The following is a 20,175-nucleotide window of genomic DNA, read 5'->3' on the forward strand; positions in this document are numbered from 1 at the left end:
GACTGGATTCTGTTTAAAAAAAAAAAAAAGCTAGAAAATAAATTTTTTCCACCAATTTTTGCGACAATTGGAGAATTTGAATATAAACTGGTGATGAGATGTATTTAGAGACTGTTAATTTGGTTGGGTGAGATAATGGTTTTTGTTTATAAGGGCAGTACCCACATTTTTTGGAGAGGTAGGCTGAAGTATCCACAGAAGTAGCAAAATATTTAATTTAAACTAATTTAGCAAAAAATATAGATGAAATATGGTGGTAGTTTTCATAATTAAAGAGTTTTTTTTTTTAAAGATTTTATTTATTTATTTGAGAGAGAATGAGAGAGAGCATGAGAGGGAAGAAGGTCTGAGGGAGAAGCAGACTCCCTGCTGAGCAGGGAGCCCGATGCGGGACTTGATCCTGGGCCTCCAGGATCATGACCTGAGCTGAAGGCAGTCGCTTAACCAACTGAGCCACCCAGGCACCCCATAATTAAAGAGTTTTAAAAATAAATAAAAAGCACTGGACGCTTAATGTACAAATTATTTCCATTATGCATTCTGACAATCATGAAAATATTTTAGGATATACTACTTGGGTAGGTGCTCTCAATTCATTAGCTTTGAGAATCTTCTTGATTTCGCCTTTCATTCTTGAAAAGACTAAGGCACTAAAAGGAAAAAATTTCTTCTACTCTTTCCTTAAATTGTTTCAATCAAGATTTTATGCTAGTTGAAGCTGAAATTATCTTGAACTCTCAGTCACATAATATTCTGATAGCAGACTAAAGGTGATAAACTCTTGTCACTGTGGGAACACCCAATCCTGTGCCTGACACACTTCTGTTAACAGCAGTCAGTATGCCTGTAGTGGGTGATGTGGAGATTCCACAGATATTCTGTAATGCCAATGTTCCCTGTTTCCTTTTATTATCCAGGAAAAGGCTTCAGAGCCAGAGAATTCCATGACATATAAGAAAAGAATATCTTAGAATAGTATTTCTTAAGTTTGTTCTTAAGACTCAAATGGCTTTCTCATTTCATTTGCAGGTATCTAAAGCTTGCCATAATCCAGCTTTAAGGAAACATGCAGATATACACAAAGGATCCAAAAATATAGCCAGATACCAAAATTCTGCACTTAGCTCTCAATGAAATAGTTCTTCTTGTTTATATACATACATACAAATTTATTCTACATTCCTGTCCAAAATATTTATGCCATTGTAGTTCCTATCATTTACTCAATGTAAACTTGCCCCATTAAAAGGCAGTAGTACTTGAAAAAAGGAGTCCAATTTTCAACAATGATTTGTTTTACACTATCGAGCAGTCCTCCTCTTGAAACAAGCCCTTCTTCAGTTCTTTGTTTGGGCCTGGGGCTGAGTGGGTTTGAAATCGGTGTCTCCTGCCCTTGCTGGCACTCTGTCCAATCATTAGGACTCTTAATTCTCAGCTCAAGGTAAGGAAGGAACGGAGGACCTTTTTTCTGCTTTCTAAATCTGGGAGACTGGAGATTAGAATCTGCCCAATACTCTGCTGTCCAGCCACCACTTTCTGGATTCAATTCTTGGCACCAGGAGTACCTGCTAGCTTCCCCTGCCTTCTAACCCATTGACTTGTCAGCACTATAGGGTCACAAATCTTAGCTTTTAATTCTCAATCTGGTTTAAACTGTCTTTAGGGTGGATATGTGAAATAAACATTGACAGGTTTTCTGGGGGCTTGGGGGGGAGAAACACGTCCCCCTTTAGAAAGTTGCTACAGTATAGAGATTAGGAAATATAAATATATGACTGATATCTACTTTTCTAGTTTAACAATTAAAAAAATGTGATACTAGAAAGGCAAAATTATATTTATGAATCATAAAAAAATGACAAACATACCAATATTCTTTCAATCAGCATATCATAATACTGCTCAGCAAGCTGAGGTCGACAAAGAACAAATCGACCTAATAATTCTACTGCTGCTTCTCGAACACTAGTGGAGTTATCCATTAATCGTCCATGAACTCCTCGTTGCATATCAAGCTAAAGGAAAATGAAGAAAATATAATTTATACTAAGTAGAGCTAATATTTTAACTTGAATGCATCACTCAAATAATAAGAATCATTTGTGCTCTTCTTTACCCTTGCTAGAATACTGGGGTCTACAGCAACAACCTCAGATAAACACTTCATTGCTTTTGTTCGAACGGCAATTGCATTTTCACCAAGAACTCGAAGGATCTGCCAAGCAAACATTGATATTTTCAAAATTTGAAGGATATGTAACATTTAACAAAAAATAACATGAAAACATGCAAAAGAAATGAAAATACTGTATTTATATCCCTTTAACTTTTGTATGAGTAAAAGATGTTATCTTACTGATCCAAAGTTTTAACTTGAAGGTCAGTACAGTAAGTGAGGCATTCTATACTCTAGGGCCTTCCTTTATCCTGGCATTCTCAATTAAACCTGTTTTTTATTGCTATGTTTCATTTGCAAGGACATGTAGCCCTATTAAAACCTTGCTATGAGTAACTAATTCAGGATATGTAGTATCATTTAAGTAATAATTTGGTAATTCAGTAACAACATCATTCTACCTACACCATGTATGTATATTCATACAGATATATACCCATTTATCTGTAAAACAACAATCAATATGTAAAAGTCAAGCAAAAAAAAAAAGACCTTTAACAAATATGGAACACAGAAACAAATGCTACTTTCATAATCTCTTAAAATATCTGTTCTCAACAACGAATAGACATAAACTACCCCACAAATATCCATAATCAGAAAAATCAATATCATTGCATAAGGAATTCTGGTCCAGTTTACCTGTGTCAAATAAATATCAAAGCTCTGGGCAAACGGCCTCATAGAGGCCAAGTATCGAACAATCAAACAAGCATCATCATAGTCCACAGTATCAGAGTTCATCCTACAACAAAAAGTCATTAAATTTTTATTTATTTAATTTTTTTGCAAAGATAAATAGGTATCAGAGACATAACTAACTGAAAATGTAAGATGCTTTCTCTCTGGATCTTACTTTAATGTGCTGAACTGAGAAGGTGTGGTTTTGATAATGCTTCTAAGAAACTTTTTCCGGTTTTCAGCTCGATGCATGATTTGACCAGTTGTCTCAACTTCCTTCGCATGATGTGTTCCTTCAGATGATTCTTCGTCTTTTTGTGATTTCATCGCTTTTTCTGTTTCCAGAGTTGTGTCACGGAACCACTGGGCTATATAGAATTTGCGAGAAAACTGAAAAGAAAATAGATTAAGACTTGAGCTTGATGAAATTAGCAAAATTTCAAAATGAAATTAACAAAATTTCCAATCCATTGATAAAATGCTCACTATCAGGAATAAATATTAAGGTGTACTTTAAAGTAACTTCCAGCAGATAAAAACAGATTTTAAGAAAGCTGGGAAGGTTTGACTATCGAATGATAGAAAACTTATTGTTTTACTTTGTCTTAACGCTTGTATTAATGATGTCAAAAGATAATTTGATAAACACAGTTGTATTAAATCTAGAATACTACTATCAATTACTTAACAAACGACAGTATCACACATAGGTCAGTAAAATTATACAGAAGATAGGTCAACTGGGAAAGTTTAGAACAATAGGATACAAGTCTAAAGGTAAAAACTTTAGTGACTTTCAAAATACCCCCTTACTTGTTCAAGAAATACACAGCCAGTTATTATTGAAATATTTTAATACTGAGGCACACCTGTAATCTGTTCCTTTCAACGGAGACTGAAAACCAGCAGTAGTTGGCTGAAAAGCTTAGTTATCTCTTTAGACTGTATATCCCATCAGCAAAAAAAAATAAAAAAAGTACCCTACTGCATGCATACTGTTTCCTAATACAGTTTATAAATTTTATATACAAACCTATTATACTAATAATTTGGATATATAATTTACATAAAAATATAATTAAGGATTATATTTAAAAATATACACATGGAATTCTAATACCTTCTTTTCATATGCTAATAGATCACCTCAAACACAACCTGGGCCATGTCCACTGTGAGAAGCAATGATCTAGCTCAGTCTCAAAGATAACTATGAAAAGATGTCTAACTATTTCCCATGTCACACCAGTTTAGTGTAATATAATATCTGTACCAGAATTTCATGAGACAAATCAATCTATAATCATTCTTTTTTGTTTAGATCATCAAGTACCCTTCTGTTTCAAAAATCAGTATTCCAAATAACTTTCCTTTTCAGGACACTTCCCAATCTTCTTTCAGATCCAATTTGAATCTGATGTGTTATTTCCAAAAAAGGGAGAAAAGGTTCCTACCACTAGTGAAGGATCGGTCTCAGTGTTTTCATCCAAGTAATCAAGCAATGCTTTCTGCAGTTGTTGTATTTCATCTTCGCCTCCTGAAACCTATAAAATAAACCAAGTAAGAACAAAAAAGATATGGGGCGCCTAGGTGGCTCATTTGGTTGGGCATCTGCCTTCAGCCTCAGGTCATGATCCTGGAGTCCTGGGATCGAGCCCCACATCGGGCTCCCTGCTCAGGGGGAATCTGCTTCTCCCTCTGCCCTTCACTCTGCTCATACTCTCTCTCTAATAAATAAATAAAATCTTAAAAAAAAAAAAAAAGGAATGCTATTTTTGAAAAATGTTAATTGATAGCTGAGACTGAGACTGGCCTTTTTATGAACTATATGTCATCTTTATTTGAAGAAGGTGCGTAGGTAGTGGACATAAATATCAGAATAAGTGTTAAGTATTCAGAAATAGGAAGGTCCTAGCACTGGTTTTCTGTATGGAAAAAAAGAGGCCATTCCAAACTTTTAATCTAAAAATGGAAACTGTTATTATCTGTTTTACTATTTGTTATAGCTGTCTTTGGGATATTTAAAAACATTCTGAAAGAGAAATACTTTTATTTATAATACAAAACAGTACTTTATTTCATGTAGGATATTAAATATATGTTCACTTGATCTAGGAACAGAAAGATACTGAATCTTAAGGTCCTGTCATGAACAATATAGAGCGAGAAACTGTGAGCTGACATTCATGCCTACAGCTTATACTCTAGCTTTACCACACAAAATGCCAATATGGTTTAGAATATCTCTAAGTAGAAAACAAAGACTAGAATAACCCATGTTCTACGAGTGTGGCGAAATGGATACATGGAGAAATCCATCATAGCAATGTAAACTAGGACAGTGTAAATTGTCCAAAAGCAAGGTGGAGGTATATCAAGAACCATAAGAATATTTACAAATGATCCCTCCCTCAAGTTTTACAGTGTACAACCGACATGATCATATGTAATGAAGAAGTCCTAGGTCCACTCTAAGAAATACTGAAACTTGGTACCTAGGTCTTTGTTTCTAAATTACCATTCTCCAATAAAAAGAACCAGTAGTATTTGGTGAAATGGCAGATTCCAGGGCTGAGGCAAGGAAAGTAAAAGAGGACTGAGGATCCTGAAATATCTTGTGCCACAATGTAAAGTTCTCAAAGAAAGATGGGATGGGAATATATAAAAAAGATACAAAAGCCAGCTAAAAGGGGCTCTCACTGGTTATATCTAGGACAATCTGAGCATTAAAATAATGATAGCAACAAATTATAACCCATGAAATAGAATAGGAATGGCAGCATTATTTTAGATGGGAGTATCATATTAATGGTAATTTCTTGCTTTTTAGAAGTGTACTGGAATATTTAAGCAAGAGTTCTTGTTTATAGAAAATATACACTAAGCAGTGGCTCTCAAACTTTAGCATTCATTAGAATCACCTGGAGGGTCTATCAAAAAGCAATGCTGGGCCCCACCCACAGGAATTTTCTATTCAGTAGGAAAGTCCTGAGAATTTGCGTTTCCAGCAAGTCCCTAGGTGATGTAAATATTAGCACTTCTTGTCCAGGGAACCATACTTTGAAATTCAAGGGTAATGGGGGCATTAAGTTTGCTCAAACAGTTCAGAAAAAAAAAAACGAACACACAGATATACGTGACATATACACAGATACACACAGATATACATGTATATTTTGCATGCATGTAAATGTTGCACAAAGATAAAGCAAATGTTATAAATTATCAACAATTAAGGAATTAAGGAATTTGGGTGAAAGGTTTGTGGGAACTCTGTACTATTCCTTTTTGTGTTTAATATATAAATTATTATATTAGTCATATAAATTATTTCAAAATACAAAGTACACTAAAAAAAATATAAAAGGCGTTTCTAATGGCCAGTATGAATATGGCTATGAATATTAAAAAAAAAAGAGTAGAAAGAAAATGAAAACAGTTGTATATGGCAGGATTAGAGATCATTTACCTAATAATTTTCTTAAGTCACTTTTAGCATTACTAGCACCTCACCCACACTTAAAAAAAAATAAGTGGAGCAATAAAATACTTTTTTTGCCAGACATGAAATCTCTATCTAATAAAATGAAGACCTCCTCACTTTTCCCCAATATAAAAAAATTATCAAAATTCAAAGGTATAAAATGACTTGATTGGGAATGCTAAATCATCTTAGTAAACTAAAGAATTAAATAAAACTTAAACGAAACAGAAAACAGCACCATACATTTATAAAAGCAGTTCACAGAAAGAAAGTAAACTAAGGATTTATATAAATCACTTAAAAGTTCCTGTTAGACACTATAATATACCCTACGGTATTAACTTTCTCTGTGGGGCTTTTGAAAAGCTCACTTTTAAAAATGTAAGATCTTACTTTGAATCTATAAAATGAAATGCAACACTAATATAAGAATACCTAAAGAAAGTACTTAACTAATATTTATCCCCATAATTTTAATCCTTTATCTCAATACCTGTTTTAAAATTCGTTCTATAGACCCCTGATCCATTTTGCTTGTAACCGCATCTTTCCTTAATCGTGCAGCAACAGTTCCAAGGTAATCAAGAGATGCCACTCTTAAAGCCATCTCTGTTGACTTGTTACTGAATTGATGAACCTAAACATAAAAATAATTTTAATTTAATCAATTTATAAATTTTTAGAGCAGTTTATCATATAAATTCCAAATCTATGTTGTATTATCTGAAATTTAAACAATTTTTGTGATATTGTTCCATAAGTGACTGCCTTTTGAGTTTCTGGAATCTGAACATTTTCATGAAAAAAAAAAAAGTATAGATTAATCCTAAGAACACAGTCATTTTCTTTAAATGTAGGCTCAACTGCTTACTTGTGAAAAATGGGATATTACTGAATAAGAATTTCTTATCCTGGAATTCTAATGCCTAAGAAATGTTATCTTGGTTTCAGAATAGTATTATTACATTTTCTGGTTCCCAGAAAGTAAGGTCCCAAAAGCTTTATAACAATTTGCATTGCACAAGTTTAAATAAATTTTAAAAATAAAAAGAGAAATCATAATATTTCTTTGCATTTTCCTATTGTATTACATGAGAACTAGAAAGTGTCATGTTTTTAGAAATACTCTTAATGATGACAAAGTGTTCATGTTAATCAGTTTCATGCTCTGAAATGAATTAACTGCAGTAACTTATGACTCAGTGTTGAGATGCTTTTAACTAACAATACGGCACTTCCAAACCAAAGAAAAAAGTTTTTAAAGCACTGCTATCTTATGTAATGAAATGAAAGCACCAAAATCACAAGATTTCAAAGTTTTCTACAAAATACTGACAATACTGTGTACAGTTATGCACATGCAAAAATAAAGATGCAATGGTCATATTTCCTTACACATTTTTAAAGAATTCATCATCTGTGAATCAGAGTACATCCTCATTATGTTGTCTTCTAGTAATCTAATAATCTTTAAATGCTATACTCTTACCAACAGTCTCCCTAACAAACTAAGGAGTAGTTCAGCAGCTGGCCATTCAGGCTTATTGACTGTTGAAAGAAGGTCTTGAACAAAATTTTCAAATAGTGGTCTGTAATCTTCTTCACCTTGCTTACTACCACATCTGTTCGAAGATAAATAGTGAAAAGGCTGTGAATTTAGGTGACATGTCTACCAATATGATTGAAATTTTGTTAACTAAGTTTTCTTTTCCCCATATCTAATAACAAGTTATAAGAGAGTACATTAAATATAACATGGCATAAAATGAATCTATTTCTCAAATTTTATTCTTTCCCCTGCTAGGGAATTCATTTATTGCCTAGTATAAACACTGTTTTTCAGCAAGCACACCAATTTTTAAAAATGACCACTCTTTCTCTGAGATTACCACAAATTCTTATGAAGGCCGACTAAACCACTCTCTACAAACTTTCCTATTCAATTAGAATTCTCCAATATTTACTGAAGAAAAATTACAGAATTTCAACCTAGTACTTCAACTTGTGGAGTCAAACATATAAGTAAGTTCCCAAGAAGATTTTAGTATTTCAAATGCCTCAAAGATTAGGAGACCAAGGACAAAGGTGACATATTTAAGGTTCAGGTTATGGCAGGAAATTGGATTAACCATTTACCTAAAATAAATGAACTATTTTCTATACTGGGGAAATAAAAATCAGATTATATTAGTTTTGCTCACTTTTTAAGGAAGATGGAAAGGAAGTTTTGGGCTGTTCTCATGGCTGTTTCATAAGAGTTGGTAATGACAACATCTTGGTCAACCTAGATTGAGAAAAATGAATTTACATAGATATAAGAATCAAAAAAATAAGTTCATTCAGTTGCTGTCATGTTATTACTGAATAGGGGCAATACATTTAAACATTAAGAAGCTTATGGGGCACGTGGATGGCTCAGACAGTGAAGCATCGACTCTTGATTTCAACTCAGGTCATGATTTTAGGGTCCTGAGATGGAACCCTGCTATGGGCATGGAGCCTGCTTAAGTTTCTCTCTCTCCCTCCCTCTGCCTCTCTCCCTCTTCCCTCTCTAAAAAAAAGAAGCTTAAACTATTCTTTTATATATAAAGACAGAAGCTACAATCAGTAAACACATTTCAATACTTTATAAAAACTAAGTAAAAATACTGAGTTCATTTTAGTTTATTAAAATATGAAAGAGTAACACAAATGTGGTTAGCAAATGCAGTATCAATAATTTCTTATGATCTAGATCAGAAGAAGATATTGATTGAAAATACAAAAAGAATTCAGAAAAAGACATTTCAAGTTCCAAGTTTAGGAAATGCTGCAGTACAAAATAAAATTCAATTCCTTCATGAGAAATTTCAAGATTAAGATATAAACAGTCAATTCAAAGTTCTGGAAACCCAAAGGTGAAAAAATACATGAAAAAGCTCACTAGTTACCAGGAAAATGCAAAATAGAACATGGTATCATTTCAGACTGACTAGGCAAAATCTAAAAGAAAGAAAATAAGCTAGAATACTACTTTTTTGAGCAAACTGACAAGTTCTAGTAAAGTTAAAAATACATGTACAAGAAAATACATGTACACTATGATTTAATATTCTACTTCTAAGTATACCTAGAGAAACTCTTAAATCGTGATACAGTTATATATATTTAACCCAAGTCAAGAGAAGTATTAGTTATTATGTATTAAAAACAATGTTGACTGAAAAAATAGCTGTAAATATGTCACTATATCATTTATATAAGTTTAAAAAATTCGACGTCAGGGGTGCCTGGGTGGCCCAGTCATTAAGTTCTGCCTTTGGCTCAGGTCACGATCCCAGCATCCTGGGATCAAGCCCTGCATCAGGCTCGCTGCTCAGCGGGAAGCCTGCTTCTCCCTCTCCCATTCCCTCTGCTTGTGTTCCTTCTCTCACTGTGTCTCTCTCTGTCAAATAAATAAATAAAATCTTAAAAAAATAAAAATTCTATGTCAAATGTATGCAGATAACTAAATAAATAAGTAAATGGAGGCAGATAAACTTTCTTGTGATACGTGTCACCAAAGACAAGGAAGGAAAGATTGGAGAGAAAATAATCAGATTGGGAGAACGACCTCAAATTTTTGATAGGCATTTTTCACTTACTTAATTATATACTATTATACACATACACAAAATTCTGAAAATAACGGAAGAGAGAAACAAAATCATTCCTGTTTCTTTTTAACCTTTTATAATACTCTAAGGACCTGGAAAAATTGTAAGCTTTGACGGGTAAAAGCTACAAATCCAAGAGCAAATCTTGGTTATAGTTACTCAACAGTGAGGCATAAACTCATCTTCTGCATGGGAATTACATTAATTATATTACAATTATATGGTATGGAGTAGTACAGATATTATATATTATAATATTCACTTGCACATTCACTATCTAACTTCAAACTTAGTGGTTGGTATGAAAGGCTTGTTAGCTATTATCATTCTCATTTTATAGCTGAAGAAAGAAACTCTGATTAAAATGATCCATATGTCTCATGATTGGTAGACAAAATAGTCAGTACCAGAACTCATGTCTCCTAAAAATTAGTCTAGTGCTCTACAAGGATCCTAAAGACCAACCATAAAGCTCTAATTAAGAACGTCAGTTTTTTAAGAATGGCAGAGAATTTAGGTGCTTCTTCCTATAAAAGTACAAAGTTATAAAAGATTCCTTACTTTTTTATTTGAGTCCTCTTCTGAATTAGAGTCCTTCTCTGATGATGGTAAGTGTACAACACACTGAATTAGTTGTAAAACCAGTGCCGTAACCATCTGAATATACATAGGCTCTCCATCCATATCACTACTATTTAACCTTTCACGGAGAAGAAAATATTTAAATCATACAAAGAATGAGGAGAATTTCACTCTACATGTCATCTATCATCTGAAAATTTCAGGATGCTTTACTAATATTTCTAGGCATTATCTTTAGTCCTTGTAATAGTGTCCTTAAGTCAAATTATTTTTAATAAATTAGAGAAAGTACCAATTCAACGTCTATACATACTTAGATAATTAAAATAGTCAAAGGAAAATGCAATATTTAATACAAATTTCTATACTCTATATGCACTGCAGGCAAAGATTTATACATGAAAAATATCAAATATTTCTCAAAATGATTTTTAAAATGAGAAAAGTCTTCTAGATTTCCAAATGCCCCTACATTCTGGTACTCATTTTCTTATTAAAATCTGATTCAGTCAGCTCTTGATCATCTGTGCTAGGGTATGAGGGCAGTGACATAGAATATAAAAAAACCAAATTTAAATCTTTAAGTCTAAAGATACTGTAAAGGTGTAAGAATTCTCTTATATGCTGATAATTATTTTACATAAGACAGCCTTCAAAACAATCTAAATATAACCCTATATGCCAGGTCAACACACTTAATCACTCAGGAAATTATAATAGTTATGATAATGATGATGATTCCCTAGGACAAAAAAGACAATAATGCTGACTACAGCAGTGGATAACATTTCTTAGTTACCCTGTTGCTTAGTGATTTAAGAGCTTTTAATCTTCACGTCTATTCTCCACACTGCTGCCAGAGTAATCTTCCAGCTTTTAAACATATTATTTAATGACTTTCTACTGTATAAAGGATTAAGTCCAAGTTCCTTAGTATGGCTTATAAAACACTTGAACTGCCTTTGACTTTTTCAAGCCATATTCCCTAACATGGCTTGATTTAATCAGGGGTGATTTTGCCCCTCAGGGGACATCTGCCAGTGTCTAGAGAAAACTTTGGTTGTCACAATTGGAGGGGGTGGGTAGGTGGGTTGTTCTCTTGTCATCTAGAAGTTATAGGTCAGGGATGCTGCTAAACATCTTACCATGTACAGAACAGCCTTTCACAACAAAGTATTAACTGCCCAAAATGTCAAAAGCATCATGACTGAAATACCCTGTCATAGATCTTTACACCTGAGAATCAATGAACTTCAAGTCCCCCAAACATGCACTGCTTTTTCACATACCCAAGCTATTCTTCATGCTGCTCTGACTAAATTGCCTTTTATTTGATCACTAAAATAAAAATCACAGTTAAGGAATAAATTTATAAGGACTACAATATAATGTAATTCTTTGCTGTACTTAGCCTTTGATATAATTAGTCACCTGAAGTTCCTCAAACTCCTCTTGCTGGTTGGTAATCTTGCAAGTGAAGTAAAAATTTCTTCCAAAATTAACTGCCTATGTTTTTCGTATCTTGAGAATACCTGTTTAGTAATTATAAGATTTCAAACTTAGTTTATATTTATTTGAAAACAAAAATGATATCACATGATAAAAAATATCTGCCATTTACAATGAAAATGTTTTCAACATCTTCAATGACAGTGACTTAATTTACACAACTTTTCCATCATTAATTATAACATTCTTGTAGAAGTTAGAGTATACTAGTTTTATTTAGAGGGGTATACTATCTTGGAGATGGAAAGACAAAATGTAAATGATTTTAAACAATTCTGACTTAATTGTAGATATTAAGGAATTATTAACGGAGATATTTTTTAAAAATTTAGAAGGGAAAAATAAAACAAGACAAAATCAGAGAAGGAGACAAACCATAAGAAATTCTTTATCATAGGAAACAAACTGAGGGATGCTGGAGGGGAGGGAGTGGAGGGATGGGGTAACTGGGTGATGGGACATTAAGGAGGCACGTGATGTAATGAGCACTGGGTATTATATAAGACTGATGAATCACTGAACTCTACCTTTGAAACTAATAATATACTATATGTTAATTAACTGAATTTAAATAAAATAAAAATTTAGAAAAGTTTAAAATATAAGGCACACAAAAATAGTCCTTATGCTGAAATAAATCTATAGAAAACTTCAATCTGCATTAATTTTTGCAAATTTGGATTAAATGATATATTATTTTTCCAGGGGGATAACTAAAAGTATGAATTTATACTTACTGCAGTGACTAACTTAATGGCACATAATTGTAGTTCACTGACATTTTCCACAAAAAATGGTGTTATTCCCATTGATGATACCTGCACACACAAAACGTAATCAGTACACATCTCTAGTTGATTTCGGTAACATTCTACCTTAACTAAATTCCAAAACATTCATAAACTTACTGGAAAAAACTGAGAGGTCATTTTCTTTCCCCTCATTAATCATTAGTATCAATCTAGTTCTTTCTCTGCTCCTTTCACCCTCAAGCAGAGTACATTAGTACATACTTTCTTTCCATAGCCGTCATTCCTCTGATCTCCACATTTTGAGTTGATAAATGTTACAATATAAAGAAACAGTACATTTTGCTACTCTGGATGAAAATATTCTGGCATATTTCAAAGGAAGTAATCATTTACCTTTCAAAGAATTTATGGAGTTTAGAGTTTATACTATATTCACCTATCTTTTGCCCTAAATGTTTCTTTTTAAAACTTCCCTGGACTTGTATTTCTTCATTTTATATATATTCTGAATGGAAAAAATTAAAATAGTGTTGGCATTATCACCGAGCAAGCAAGGTTATACTGAACTCACTTAGACCCTCTATTCTTACATCGTTTGGTCTAAAATTGAACAAAATCCTTAAAAAAAAAACACCTTACCTGAAGAATTGTTGTGTCTGTAAGAAGCTGTATCTCTAGCAATTCTGATAAGCTGCTAACAATGTCACAAACTTTATTATAAAGCATTACTATTACTCTCTGCTTATGGGTAGAACATTTAGCCCGTTTTGCCTTTGAACTTAACAAGCCTCCTAAAATGAAAGAAAAAATTCAAACAAGTAATTTATCAACTTTTAATAATTTTTAATAAACAGTAATAAAACTGTATTCTGAATTAAGGGGACACTTTTTTTGGGGGGGGGTTGTGCTACATAAAAATATAACCTGGCAAATAAAGCCGGTTATTTATTAAAACAGAAAATTATTCTCTAGGGATATTTAGATAGCAAGTAATCATTCTTATAACAGATAATCTATGGTACATTCCAGTGGCTACTAAATTCTTGTAAAATATGTATCTTTATTTCTATTTTTTCTCATTGGTGCAGGACAGTAAGATTGTATTTCCCTTTAACTTGCAATTATTAAACAATAAGTAATTAATTGTATATTATTCATAAACCAAGTATGTCCCCTTTTCATTACATGTACATGTTAACTATTTCACTGCTCATTTATTCAGGTTATAAATAAGAGAAAGATTATACATCTTAAATCAATCCATTTTGTAGATAACTAATATTCTGCATAAAATTATGGTAAAGTGATAAATAGAACCAGAAGCTAATATTATCTGGGATTTTCCCTGACCAGTAGAAATTACTTCTATTGTATGTAAATATTTGTTAAAGACATTATTCTTGAACAAGTACTGGATTAACTAAAAGTTCTAACTCTAGCCACATCAAAGCCAGTATTTATTACAATTTATATGATCTAGTTATTTTTGTGCCATTTTGTGCCATTTTAAGTTATTGCATTCTGACCCATCCAACATAATAAAATTAACAGATAATTCTGACATAATATTCAAAAACTTCCAATATAAAAAGGCAAACTAACCTCCATGAGGATCTAATCTGTAAACAGGATCATACTGAGGATAGAGTGTATTCTGCAAATGAAATTTAGTGTACTGTATAACTCTTTCAATTACATCCTCAATATATACAGCTTTTGGCATGTTAGGGGATGTCATAATGTTGATAGTTGTAAGACAGGCATCTGCTGATTTTGTAACTCTCTCCATAATAAGGTCTCTCCATAATCTTTCTTCTTCTTCAGTATCGTTATTCTATAAAACAGTACATTGTTAATGAAATGGAAATAAACACATTTATAGGTTAAAATATTAAAAAATTATGATATATTCGATTTTCATGGTGTTTTGATGTATATACATTTTTTTTTTAAGTAAGCTCTACACCCAATGTGGTGCTTGAACTCATGAGCCCAAGATCAAGAGTCATGTGCTCTATCTACTGACTGAGCCAGCCAGGCACCCCGATGCATGTACATATATATTCATGAACATCAGGAATGAAGTACAAATACTGATGTTACTTTAAGATTTTTGTTTCAAAGTTTTCAAATATAATATATTCTATCTCCTAATTCACCACTAGATGACGCTCCAATAACAAAATTATAGTATCTTCCATGTACTTTATCCAAACCTAAGATTTTAGGAAAGACTGTAATTGTATATAAATAATTTTGTTTGGAGTATAAACATGATAGTCAAAACTCTGCAAGTTCTGCTTGCTGTTGTGAGAACAAAGCGAAAATTAAAACGAATGGTAGAGCTGCATTTAAAAGTAGTAAAATGTTATTGACTCAATCATTCCCATTATTTGTTTTTCAAAAACAGTTATTTTTGAAACAGATATTAAAAAGTTGTTATTATGCAGACTACCGAAAACATAATTTTCTAAAATGGATAATTCGACAACTGACAGAAGATTGCATTTTAATTTACACACTAGTAACTTACATTACCAATGGGAAGGAGTGTTTTTAATCTTAGAGTGAAAATCCTCCTATCACATGTTTACTTATGAAATACTAACTTTATACTCTAGGAATACTTTCAAATGCATGCTATTCAAAGCATATACATTGGGAAATGAAACAAATAAAAGCACGAGAAGGGCTTTCCAATCACTAATGCCTACAAACTCCATTACTTTTTTCCTAACTCTCTAAGCTTTCTTCCATTTTACTGCTTACATACCTACTCATAAAAGTAAGATAAAGCAGCTTTTCTTTAATATTAAAATTGCTGTATGGAAGAGTCAGTTAAGGAGGTTTATCATTCATGTAAAATGTTAAGATTATCTGCAACACATTAAATAATGTTACGGCTTCAGGAATTGAGTCAGCCAGCTCTCCAGAACTCAAGATTCTTGAGATTAATTACAGTTTCTTGTCAAAGTGTTTCAAATATAGTTTGAAGACTAAGGATGCAGCAGATTGCCACTATGGGTTTCTCTAAGCCCCCCCCCCTTTTTTTAAGCCCTTTGTTTCTGATTCAAAAGCTGATTTAAAAAGGGCATTGGAAAAGTACAGATATATTTAAGAAACCATAGAAATACATCTGAGTTTATTTTTCTACATTTTTTATTCCATGTAGATCACTTAGCAATCCTGTGGCTTTGGCAAACTCAAGAACATTTCTAAGATCCAGTGCATGTACTAAATATATACAGTATATATGCATATATGAGAATGGAAATACCATATATCAAAAGTGTTAATATTGGTTATTGCTAGATGAGAATATGGACCTTTTTGAGCTTGTGGTTTGGAAATTTTCTGCAATAAGGAAAATTCAGTAACTTAAAACTTTCCCAAATTCTAATCTCATTTTAATGCCCGTATTAGTGTTTGTATTCATTAATGGTAGAGCTATCAAGATCAATTTGAATACACATGATTTTTAAAGTCTGCTACAGTGCTAAGAAGGAAGATTCCAGGCAATTTACTTTTATCAGTTTATAAACCATTACATTACATTGCTACTGTTTTTGACATAAAGGTACTAAAATATATTAACAGTTGCTGTTAATGTTTATTGAGAACTTAATATATGGAAACATTGTTAAGCACTTTACATGAATTAAATTATTTAATCCTTTCAATGACCATTTGAACTAGGTATAAAATGGTATAGGGGTGCCTGGGTGGTTTAGTTGGTTAAGTGTCTACGTTCTGCTCAGGTCATGATCTCAGGGTCCTGGGATCAAGCCCCACGATGGGCTCCCTGCTCAGGTGGGAGTCTGCTACTCCCTTTCCCTTGATCCCTCCCCCCACTCGTGTGTGCTCTCTCTCGCAAATAAATAAAATCTAAAAAAAAAAAAAAAGGTATATAAAGATTACTGTTTTAGGATACAATATAAGGTTTCTATTTAATTCTTCAGGAAGGTCAAGAAAAAGAATTACTATCATTTCAAACAAGAAAAAGAATTACTATCATTTCATAAATGAAAAAAATATTTTAAACACAATCATACACAAGGAAGAGCATAATGTAAAATTAAGGAACAGTCCTGTAAATTGAAATGAATTTACATCTGTTGTCTGTTTAGGTCGAAGCTGTGAATCAACAATGTAATTATCAATTACTAAAAGTGTAATTTAGTAGCACTGCTAATGAATGTAACAAGCTCAAAAAAAAAAAAAGAAATTTGAGACTTCCCCTGTAAATCAGAGTTCTTTTGAAAAAAACTTGTATCTTAACAATAGTAAAGGTAAAATTAACAATATGGATCTTGAACTTACATGATTTAACAAAGTGGAAAGCTTTGACCCATCTTGAATATTCTTCTCCAAGATATTTAGGACTTTCACAGTTTTGTCAGTGGAAAGCTAAAATAGCAACATATATATATATTTTTAATCAATCATTGGTAAAAGTGATAAATTATTCAAGAAACATGTACAATTACCACCTTTGGGCTATGGAACATATAACATTACCACCCGCTTAAAGAGTGGGAAAATTTTCCCACCTTAGATTCTCTACTTAAATCTGAATTATGTAGAGAATTAATCACTTGTTTCTGAAAGACAGAAAAGCAAACACAGAATGGGCACATATGCACACTACTAACTCAACTCTTACCACATAGCTAGTCAAGATTTAGTTTGTTCTGATACCTGGCTCCCTGTTCTTGTGGCAGTGATACTGAACATGCATATGAACACACACACACACACACACTCTCTCTCTCTCCCTCTCTCCCTCTCTCTCTCAAGTTTTCATCTGTTGATTTAATTATACTATGGTTTCCACACCACAGTGTTATTCAGCAGGTGTCTTAAAATTCAAGGTGGTATTACGAATAAAGCATAAAACTGTAAATGATAAAAGTTACAAAGGTAAAGTAACACCTTTTTTTTCAGAAGAAATCTTTCTTATTTTAAAAAGTATCTCCTATTTCATTTCTTAGAAAGGATGCTTTCTCTACCTAAAAAATTAGTAGTCGATTTAAAGGTTCTGCTAGGAGGCAACTGTTACTCATATTCTCCTGATTGAACAGGTCTCCTTTTTAGACTACTAGCATGCAACTAGGACTCTCAACCAAATCAGCCAGAAGAGTCAAATGGAAGGATCAATAGAGTAACTGACATTAAGTACATTTTGATTATTTATGCTGGAGTATAGAAACAAGTTTCCCCAAATACTGCTTTAGATAATTTCATAACAGATTAAACTACTGAGACTTTTGGTAAACTTTCCATACTTTGAAAATACTCAGCAAATTCACCTTGTGAAATTGAAATATTAGCTATATATAATTATGGAATTTATGAAATAAAACCTAGGATTGGCAGTGTCACTTCAGAAAACTGATGCCATTTTCCTGCACAAAAAATAAATCAGTATATCCCTCATTGCATATAGTAATATCATTGTGAACTAACAACACGTTAATTATTGGTTAACTATGTGATATGTCTGGCTTTAAAAATCAAATTCAGGGGTGCCTGGGTGGCTAAGTCCTTAGGTGTCTGCCTTTGGCTTGGGTCGTGATCCCAGGGTCCTGGGATCGAGTCCTGCGTCGGGCTCCCTGCTCAGCGGGAAGCCTGCTTCTCCCTCTCACACTCCCCCTGCTCATGTTCCCTCTACTGCTGTCTCTCTCTCTGTGTCAAATAAATAAATACAATCTTTAAAAATCAAATTCATAGAAACCTTTGTGCACTGTTGGTGAGAATGTAAAACGGTGCACCCACTATGGAAAACAGTATGGAGGGTCCTCAAAAACCTAAAAATAGAACCACCATAAGATCCATCAATTCCACTTCTGGGAATATATCTGAAGGAAAAGAAAACACTAACTTAAAAAGATATATGCATGCCCATGTTCACTGCATGATTATTTACAATAGCCAAGACATGAAAGCATCCAAAGTTAAGTGTCCACTGATGGATGAACAAAGAAAATACAATGTGTACACACACACACACACACACACACACACACACACACACACACACAAAATGTCAATGAAATATCTTTCCATAAAAAAAAAAAAAGGAAATTTTGCCATTTGTGACAACATGATTAGTCCTTGAGGGCATTATGTTAAGAGTAATAAGTCAGACAAAGACAAATGCCATATAATCTCACTTACATGTGGAATCTAAAACCACTACTAACAACCAACCAACCAAACACACAGACACAGAGAACAGATGCGTGGTTGCCAGAGGGGTTGGGGATAGAGGCTAAGGTGGGTGAAGATGGTCAAAAGGTACAAATTTCCTGTTATAAATAAGTCCTTGGGATGTAATGTACAGCATGGTGACTACAGTTAAACTATCCTGCATATCTGAAAGTTCCTAAGAGAGTAGAACTTAAAAGTTCTCATCACAGAAAAAAAAAATGTAACTGTGTGTGATGATGGATGTTAACCAGATTTACTATTGTGATCATTTTGCAATATATGCAAATATCAACTGGTTCTGAAACATGAAACTAATATAACTTGTATGCAATAATATGATTTTCTTTAGAATAATTTACAGAATACTTCTTTGAGTCTTGTTTTTTAAAAAAGAAATAGTTCAGTTAAACTCTCAGAAGGCAACCATAAATTGTTTTCATTATTATTTACTTTATGTAATCTTTGTAATTTACCTTGAAAACTTTAATTTCAAGTATTAGACCTTAAGTAAATATATAAATTTTTTTTTAGTGAGATACCTTATCCATTATACCCATTGCTTTAATTTTAGCAGATTCACTGCCGAGTTCATTAAGCTGATGTTTTCCTAAAAGAAGTTCCTGAGGAATTTCATCATCATCACCTGAAAAACCAAACCAAAGAGTTCAGGTACAATAAATAGCTCAAAATAGTAAGCTTAACTTTTCAATAAAATTTCTGGACAAAGAAATACAAACAAACTAAACAAATAACAATCTAAGAGGCTTCTGTTAACCTCAAGCAAACCCTGAATGAAAGGACAGGGATTAACATCAGAGTTCTGACTAAGATGGGAGGAGGAGATAGATCTCTTATCTTCACTACTTTAGATACACTGTTGACCCTTTTCAACCAAGCTCTCTGCCCCCAGAGGCTGACCTGTATGGACTACATCAACAGTCTCCCATCCCCTCTGGCTTGTTTGGGTTCAGCTAGTGGGGTGCCCTGTCAGAAGATCAAAGAGAAGGAGAGTGAGGTCAGGGTATTTATATCCCTCACTCCTTCCTTGTAAGGTCTCCTCAGGCTGCCTATGTCCTCTGACCAAAAGGTTACTGCTTTTTTTCAAGGGAGTCTACATTATTTTCCCTACAGAATGAGTTCTGGTAA

General features: G+C 33.0%; 1 protein-coding gene across 3 annotated transcripts in view; it reads right to left on the reverse strand.

Annotated features, from left to right (window-relative positions):
• NIPBL (NIPBL cohesin loading factor) overlaps positions 1-20,175 on the reverse strand; it is a 201,984-nt gene that overhangs the window by 39,802 nt on the left and 142,007 nt on the right. For all 3 annotated transcript variants that reach the window (XM_025867377.2, XM_025867379.2, XM_025867378.2), the window contains 15 exons: positions 19,569-19,672; positions 17,140-17,226; positions 14,422-14,653; positions 13,459-13,610; positions 12,805-12,885; positions 11,990-12,090; positions 10,538-10,676; positions 8,543-8,625; positions 7,831-7,963; positions 6,835-6,978; positions 4,312-4,401; positions 3,033-3,247; positions 2,819-2,921; positions 2,117-2,215; positions 1,869-2,015 (listed from right to left, as the gene is read on the reverse strand). In XM_025867377.2, coding sequence (XP_025723162.1) covers positions 1,869-2,015; positions 2,117-2,215; positions 2,819-2,921; positions 3,033-3,247; positions 4,312-4,401; positions 6,835-6,978; positions 7,831-7,963; positions 8,543-8,625; positions 10,538-10,676; positions 11,990-12,090; positions 12,805-12,885; positions 13,459-13,610; positions 14,422-14,653; positions 17,140-17,226; positions 19,569-19,672 — 1,910 coding nt within the window. The remainder of the gene's footprint in view (positions 1-1,868; positions 2,016-2,116; positions 2,216-2,818; positions 2,922-3,032; positions 3,248-4,311; positions 4,402-6,834; positions 6,979-7,830; positions 7,964-8,542; positions 8,626-10,537; positions 10,677-11,989; positions 12,091-12,804; positions 12,886-13,458; positions 13,611-14,421; positions 14,654-17,139; positions 17,227-19,568; positions 19,673-20,175) is intronic.

This window comes from Callorhinus ursinus, unplaced genomic scaffold (assembly GCF_003265705.2).
Source record: "Callorhinus ursinus isolate GAN/ISIS: 27379988/994484 unplaced genomic scaffold, GSC_fseal_2.0 scaffold3, whole genome shotgun sequence".
In the NCBI taxonomy this organism is placed as follows: Eukaryota; Metazoa; Chordata; class Mammalia; order Carnivora; family Otariidae; genus Callorhinus; species Callorhinus ursinus.